At 34.4% G+C, this 8,202-nt stretch overlaps 2 protein-coding genes across 2 annotated transcripts; both read left to right on the top strand.

Annotated features, from left to right (window-relative positions):
- The first annotated feature begins 1,922 nt into the window (after positions 1-1,922).
- Positions 1,923-3,899, top strand: LOC114762690 (toll/interleukin-1 receptor-like protein). The gene is made up of 2 exons (XM_028952236.1): positions 1,923-2,437; positions 3,809-3,899. The coding sequence occupies exons 1-2, from the start codon at positions 1,923-1,925 to the stop codon at positions 3,897-3,899; spliced, it is 606 nt and encodes a 201-aa protein (XP_028808069.1).
- Positions 3,900-4,161: 262 nt separating this feature from the next.
- Positions 4,162-4,937, top strand: LOC114762681 (TMV resistance protein N-like). The gene is made up of 2 exons (XM_028952225.1): positions 4,162-4,641; positions 4,743-4,937. The coding sequence occupies exons 1-2, from the start codon at positions 4,162-4,164 to the stop codon at positions 4,935-4,937; spliced, it is 675 nt and encodes a 224-aa protein (XP_028808058.1).
- Positions 4,938-8,202: the final 3,265 nt, after the last annotated feature.

Below are 8,202 nucleotides of genomic sequence, written 5' to 3'. Positions count from 1 at the left end.
TAGGTCCCCTCCAAAAACCTTCAATTTGAGGGGAAGTTAAAATGGGGGAGGGGAGGGGACATTTTGGCTTCCCTCCCCTCCAAAATTTTTAACCAATGAGGGGAGGAGCTCATTTTCCCTCCCCTCCCCTCCCCTCCCCTCCAACCAAACAAACCTTTAGTTTTAGGATATTATATGTAAATAAAAAAATAAAGTTTAAGGAGATATAAAAATGATGTCTTAATTTTATCTGCATAGGCTTGAAAATATAGCGTGCTTACTAGTAAATTTTAAAGACGGAGAAGATCACTTGTACAAATTTGAAGTCTAGAAAATTTTTATATGATTTTCTCTTATTTTCAAGATGATCACATAGGTTGCAAATATATCGTAGAGAATGAGTCATTCAAAAAAGTGATTTGATATCTCCTCTCCATAGCTCAGTCGATTATTTATAATTAAACTTTAAGCTTATTTTTCTAATACTTTCAGGATAATAATTAATTAAAAGGGAAAGGATTGTCATAGATACATGAAATCATAAGTGACATAAAGTCCAACGTGAATCAATGTTCGTTTGGCTGTTATTGGGGTAGGATAACATTACTTTTCTTTAATATTTCTGAAGCAAGATTTATTTTTTTAAAAAAAAACTTTTCAGTATCCATAACTTTTCCGCAAAAACTTTTAGAGGAAAAACAATCCATATTCTCTCTCGCGAAATGACAATGAAAATGGAATATAGTTCATCACTTTTTGACCGTAGGAAAGTTAGAAAGGCCTGCGATTTGCTTTATGATATGTGCGCATATGGATGTAATGAAGAGAGGCATGGGATAGGGAAATGCGTGTGATTTGGTATGGGTAAGGGTGTTCAACTTGTCCTGTCCTGGTTCCAGTCAATTCGGGAACTGAGATAGGATGCGGGACGGTTGTCTCGTCCCAGAATATTTTTTTAAAAATTTATTTACTAATCATTATTATTAGATTATTCAATTCACTTATTAATAATAATTATTTTTTGTAGAGATTTTCAACTCTTATGTTATAGTGTTATCTTAAAAAAATCTTTTTTCTCAATAAAATAATTCGTAAAGCCATTATACAGTGTTTTTTTTACAGTATTTTTTTTTTTACAACATTGTTCTTACATGACATAATTGAACTTTCTATATAATATTTTTTATAATGTTTTTATCTTTAGAAACCCAATAAAAAAGAAACATTACAACATAAAAAAATTATTACCCAAAATTATAATTTTTTTAAAAAAAAAGAAAAGAAAACAGGACGTCTTGTCCTAGTCTCATCGTCTTGAGATGGAACGAGACACGAGACGAAAATCTCATCTCATCCTTGTTCACCAGAACGGATCCTATGAACAGCCCTAATCATGACAATAAATTAAAAAAATAAATTTGCAACTTGCAAGATAAGGACGAATGAGTGAAGGTGCCAAGGAAAATTACAGGAAGGAAAGCGACAATTGCTTATTTAAGGATAAAGGTTAATTAATTAGATAAGTAAGCAAAGTCCTCGGTAACAAAATAAATGAGAGGTGAAGGGAAGGTCAGTAAAAATAGAAGGAAAAGCTCACCAAAAGTTGGTCGAATCTCGCTGCTGACTGGTTGGCTAAGGAAGGTCTTTTTATGGAGCCTGGGTTCCACTTCGTCGTTCAAGCTCGCCCTGACTTGGAGCGACTGTTGGTTGAGGAGGGGGACAGTTGAGTGGGATTCCTGGTTGTTATCTAAAAAGAGTTTAGACACCTCTCTTATAGCTGTAAGCCCGGATCAGTATATTAGTTTCCCTTTTTTATGTATTATCTGATCATCTCTTATTTGATTTGTTTTCCTTTTGGGCTAATGATATGATTTGGTTGTTGTAGGTCGATCATGATATCACTAAGTCATCAAATTATACTGCATAAGTTGGCTCCAACATTTATGGCAACAGACCAAGAAGCATCTTCCTCAAGTTCTTCTAATTCCAATTTAACTCGAAGAACCTGTAGATATGATGTCTTTCTTAGTTTTCGAGGTGAAGACACTCGTGTAAACTTCACAGAATACTTGTGTCGTTTGTTAGTTAGGAGTGGACTCAGAGTTTTTAAAGATGACACAGGACTTAGAAGAGGAGAAATTATCTCACAAGAACTGCTGCAAGCAATTGATGAATCTCGTTCAGCAATTGTTATTCTCTCCAAAAGTTATGCCTCTTCTTCATGGTGTTTAGATGAGCTTGAACATATTCCTGCCTCGAGAAATAAACTAGGTCAAATAGTTTTCCCCATCTTTTATTATGTTGATCCATCTGATGTAAGACATCAGAGAGGAAACTTTGGTCAAGCTTTCACCAGACTTGAAGACAAGTTTCAGCGAGACCAATCCAAGGTGCAAACATGGAGGGATTCTCTAACAGAAGTGGCTCATTTAGCTGGTCTTGCTTCCGGTCAATATGGGTAAGTTTTGTCTTTTTTGTTGAATAACTTGTATATAATATTTGTATCAATTCATTGAACACTGCATAATTGCATCCAAGATAAAAATTTAATAATTACTTCATACTATCAAACAAATAAATCTTTTTATTATCTATCTGTTTTTTCAAGAAATGATTCATGCCATATTTTCAAAAGAAAAAGTTCATTTCATGGTTATAAATTGAAAATATTTATTATAAAAAACTTTAAAGACAAAAGCCTAACATGTAGCTAGTAATCTTGTTGGAAGCCATGAGTTTTAAGTACTAGTATTCTGTTCGACACGTTCCGTTTGCATTGGACTCCAATTTTTTTCTCATTTTCTTCTGTTATTTTTTGCTTCATTATTTTCTTATTAATTTGAGGGAAAATTAATTTGGAGGCACTTATAATTTTTCTCAGTTTTAAATTGGATCCCTAATCTTTTTCCCCCCTTTTATAATGGCCTTTAACTTTGTATTGTTAAGTAAGTTAGTCGTTCTGTTAAATAAGATCAACCACCATTAAAATTTTCTATTAGCATGTTAAAAGGCATTCCAAAACAAGCACTTTCTACGCCACTAAATGCTTAGGTAAAAGATGTTCGAGGCGGAGAAAGTGCTTGTTTCAGAACACCCTACAGTACTTTTAACAGAAAATTTTAATGGTGGCTGATCTTATTTAACAAAATGATTAACTTACTTAATAGTACAAAGTTAATCGGCTTCATAGAAAGGGGGCAAAAAAAATATCAGGGATCTAGTTCAAAACTGAGAAAAATTATAAAGACTTCCAAATTAACTTTTTCTTAATTTAATTACGTAGGAGTTCTGGTTTCTCAATCTCCAGCAAACTGCAAATTTTGTTGTCAGTTAAAATATTTATTGTAATTACACACGTTAGTGAAAGTTTTATCCTTGCAATTAAAATTTGTGGCTCTAAAGTTTTTCTCCAGACTAAAATTTTTATATCTGCAACTAAGATCAATGTAATAAAAAAATTTATAACCTGCTGCACCATTCATAAGTGATGGATATTGAAATTTATATCATACTCCTTTGGTCTTATTTATAAGTAGTTTTTAACGTATTTTATGTAGATCAAGAAAAATTTTAAACTTTATTAACTCTCATTTAAAATTTAACAACTTTCTAACTTTATTGCTATTTAATATACATTATACCTCATGAAAATAAAGTGAACACCATGATAAATGAAAGGCAAAATTGTATATTCATATAAAAAAAATTTCTCTCTACCCTATAAATAAGACTAGAAGAGTATGTGTCAAAATGTATTATTTTTTGTCATCCCTACACAATAAAATCAATCATATAATATGATCATGTGAGGGAAAAATTGTTTTTGTAGGTGCGAAGCAGAACTTGTTGATAATGTGGTTGAACATTTACGGGACCGACTTCGTTCTGATCTGCCACCTGTCAGTGAAGTGACTCACTAATTGGAATTGAGCGGAGAGCAGAAAAAATGCTTAAACGCTTAGGGATAGGACTGGAAGATGTCCGGTCTATAGGAATATGGGAAATGGGTGGTGTGGGCAAGATGACTCTTGCTAGCGCCATCTATGAGAGGTTCCATCGCCAATTTGACTTCCATTGCTTTCTTGCCAATGTTAGGGAGCCTTCTGAAAGAAAAAATGGCCTAGTTCGTTACAGAACAAACTGCTTTCACATCTCAAGATAAAAAACTTCCAAATTGAAGACATGGACGAAGGAAAGAATACATTAGGATACCTGTTGCGCAATAGGAAGGTTATGCTTATCCTTGACGATGTAAATCATAAAAGCCAACTAGAGAATTTAGCTGGAAGACGGGTGTGGTTTGGTGATGGGAGCAGAATAATCATAACAACTAGAGATGTTCAGTTACTGACATCTCACGAAGTAGATGAAATATATGAGGTTCAACCAATGGACAATGATGAATCTTTTCAACTCTTTTGTCAAAAAGCATTTAGAGGAAGAGGCATCCCTAATGAACAACAATTCGAGGGGTTGGCTCTATCAGCAATTCATTATCCAAGAGGTCTTCCTTTGGCTCTCTGTGTTTTGGGTTCCTTCTTTTGTGGGAAAGACAGCTTAACAGAGTGGGGTTATGCTTTGCAAGTGTTGAGACAAGATTCGAATGATGACATTTTTAAGAAACTTAGAATAAGCTACTATGAACTGAATTATATAGAAAAGGTAATATTTTTAGATATTGCCTGTTCTGTAATATGTGGGGCAAGGATGAAATAATTCAAATATTGGAAAGTTGTGGATTTCCCATAAGGACTACTTTGCAGACCCTTAAGGGAAAATCTTTGCTTGCTGAAATTGAGATTGGCAATACTACCTATATAGAGATGCGTGATCTGGTTCAAGATATTGGTAGGCTTATTGTTAATGAAGAATTTCCTGTTGATGTTGGAAGAAGCAACAGATTGTGGATTCCTTTTGACATTGACCGACTACTAGAAAGAGACATGCTAAGAAATTAATTTTCTACGAATACTAATCTTGTTTTTCTGTGAATGCCAGTTTTATATTTCTTATTTGCGCACATTTTCTTATGAGATCTTGGTGTCTATAATGTTTGTAATTAGGGAACCAACGCAACAGAAGGTGTGGTTTTGCACCATAGCTTCGAGAAAGATGAAGTATTTTGGAATCTTGAAGCTTTTTTAAAAATGTGTTGGCTTAGATTACTTATCATATCATGCAATCTTGACCTTTCCCAACACCTCAAAGGTCTTCCAGGGACATTGAAGCTCTTCATTGGTATGGATATCCTATTGAAGCTCTTCGTTCTTATGAGCAAATGGATCAACTCGTATATCTCAAAAATGCACTATAGCAAAATAAAGCATCTTTCTAATGATAATAGACAGGTTAGATACTTTATATGTATTCTCAATGATGAAGCTAAAGTTTTTGGTGACTGATTTCTCCAATATCTTTTATTTGTCTAGTCTATGAAGAAACTGAAGATTCTGGACTTAAGCCACTCCATAGAGCTCCTTCAAACTCCAGATTTTGTTGGATTTCAAAATTTAAAAAGATTAGTTCTTGAAGGCTGCACATCACTTGTTGAAATTCATTCTTTGCTTGGGCAGCTTCATTATCTTGTTGAAATAAATTTGAAAGGTTGCTTGAATCTTAAAGTCCTTCCAAAAAAATTGGAAATGAATTCCTTGGAAAAATTTGTTCTTTGTGGATGCATTAAAGTAAGAAATCTTCCGGAATTTGGAGAAAACATGGAAAATCTCACAACACTTGATGTCAAAGAGACAAGTAGAGCCAAACTTCCGGAGTCACTTGGATCCCTAACTAGTCTCGAAACTTTGGATTTAACGGATTGCCAAAATCTTGTTGGCCTTCCCCATGACATTCCAAAATTGAAGTGTCTGAAAGTTCTTGATATCTTAGGACGCTCAAAGTTTTCTGAATTACCAGAAAACCTTAATGAAAATGAAGCCTTGGAAAAGCTTGATATGAGTGGAACAGCTATCGAAGAATTACCTCGTTCTATTTGTCATTTGAAAAAATTAAAGATACTGGTATTTCATGGATGCAAAGAGCCAACTTTCAACTCAAGCATCTTGTCACTTCCGTGGAACCAAATGTTTAAGAGGCATTCATTTCCTAAGGGCTTAACATTGCCCGTTTCCATCTTCAATATTGAATCACTGACAGAATTAGATTTGAGCTACTGCAATATTGTTGATGGAATCATTCCTAATGACCTCAGTGGCTTATCATCATTGCGGAAATTAGATTCGAGTGGAAACCAGTTTGTGAATCTACCTAATGGCTGCATTTCTAATCTTATGAATCTACAGTCTCTTTATTTAAATTCCTGCCCAAAGCTTGAACTTTTGCCACAGCCTTCGCCAGGTTTAAATCTAATGGATGCAGGAGAATGTGGTTAGTTGAGAACTTTGTCAGACAAGAAATTGTTGCGTCTCTTTGATTCAATGGAATGGGTATGTAATTTGTCTTTATCATCCTCAAATCCATTCATATCTTTTGTTGCTAACTATGTGCAATTTGTCACATGATAAATTTCTTGGTTTCAGGATGGCCAACATGCTCAAGGATTGAGAAGAATTGCAACTTTTTCAGTGACTATTCCAGGGAGTGAAATACCATCACGGTTTAAGAATTAGAATCATTCCTCCTCTAAATGAGAAACATGTAACTTCTATGGCCATAGACATCCCTGAAGGTGAATGGTTGGGAATTGGGTTATGCACTGTAATTGATCATAAGATTTGCTTGCCTCGCTAGGGGTTTGATTACGAAGATTCCGATGGTAAGTATATATCCCTCCCAGCAAGGACATATGAAAATGAGAAAGAAATAAAATCTTCTCACCTGTGGATCATGTTTTGGAAAATTAATGAGGAAAACAGAGACGAAATATCAAGGAATTTTTACAGTCAGATTTGCTTGAAATTTTGTCCTGATTGGGGTTAGCCTCTATCAAAACTGGTTGATGCAGAGCCAATTAAGTGTGGATGGCGTTTCATTCGCAAAGAGGATCTAGAACGACTCAATGATGGTGTAAGTTGCCTTCTCTCTACAGCCACTTCCATAATATTTTCTACTGGTATCGTTATTACTCTTAAGTTTTAGTAGTTGAGAGAAATTAATGAAAAACCACGAAATTAAATCTCTTTCAAGTTTGAATGAATTGATATTTGATCACTTTGCAAGATATACTCATCATAACCGTCATGTTTTAAACGAAAACACAATTAACTCTGAAGCTGAAGAATGCATGCAATATGGTTTGTTACAGGGTGAAACCTCCCAAGCTATAATCGGAGAATGCGAAACCATGCCTTCTGAAACTTCATCTTTATGCTTAGAAGATGAATTCAAATCAGATGATTCATGGATGCAGTTCATTCCAGATGATGCAAAGTACGTGGTATTGTAATATATATGACAACATCCTTTATCTCTTAATAAATTTTCAAAGTTTGAGATCCAAAACTGCAGTCTTCTAGCTAAAATTTCTCGGTTAAATTATCAATGATAATTATTAATTCCTGTTGTCTGATGCCTATTCCTAAAACCTACCAAGTCCTCATTTCCCCAGAAGCAATCGAGAACTTTTAGGCATGATCAACAAAATTGTTTTGTCCTAAAGCGAATGGCACAAATAATACAATTGGCAGAATATAAAAAGAAGTATGAGACAATACATTGGTTTTGAAATTGAGTTTAGATGAGCTCCCTTGAGTTTACTGGATAAGATCTAACAGAGGAAGGCTAGAAATACAATAACTAATGTCATTAGATGTAAGCACTCATCTTGGTTCTTCACGTTTTATCAGTTCTCACTCAACTTATAACTAGAGATTAGATTCACTTACATTATTGCATTTGAATGATTGCTGCTACTGATGCATTGAAACCAATTTCAGGTTTTGGTTTTAGACAGAGAAAGACAGACACCAATGAGCTTACTAGTCCTGAATCGAATGACGTATATGCTGTTGCCTCTACGAGGTTTCTCAACATGTTGACGCTCATCCGCTGTCCATAGATAACTTCTCTTTTCCTTCGACTGGTATAATTTGGCTGGGCATTTTATCCTTTTCACAGTCTTTCTCTAATTTCTATATTAATGTTGTTTCTTTACCTTCCTTTGTTCATTTTCTCCAGCATTTTATCTGCTCTCTATCATATTGTAACTTATAAACCTTCTTAATACTCCTTCGGTCGTTAATACAAGACCTAATTATTGAGTTAATT

The sequence above is a fragment of the Neltuma alba genome, unplaced genomic scaffold (assembly GCF_004799145.2).
Source record: "Neltuma alba isolate B1F8T4 unplaced genomic scaffold, ASM479914v2 tig00001748_pilon, whole genome shotgun sequence".
Classification (NCBI taxonomy): domain Eukaryota; kingdom Viridiplantae; phylum Streptophyta; class Magnoliopsida; order Fabales; family Fabaceae; genus Neltuma; species Neltuma alba.
Note: the sequence above shows the minus strand (reverse complement) of the source record. Positions and strands in the feature narration are given on the sequence as shown.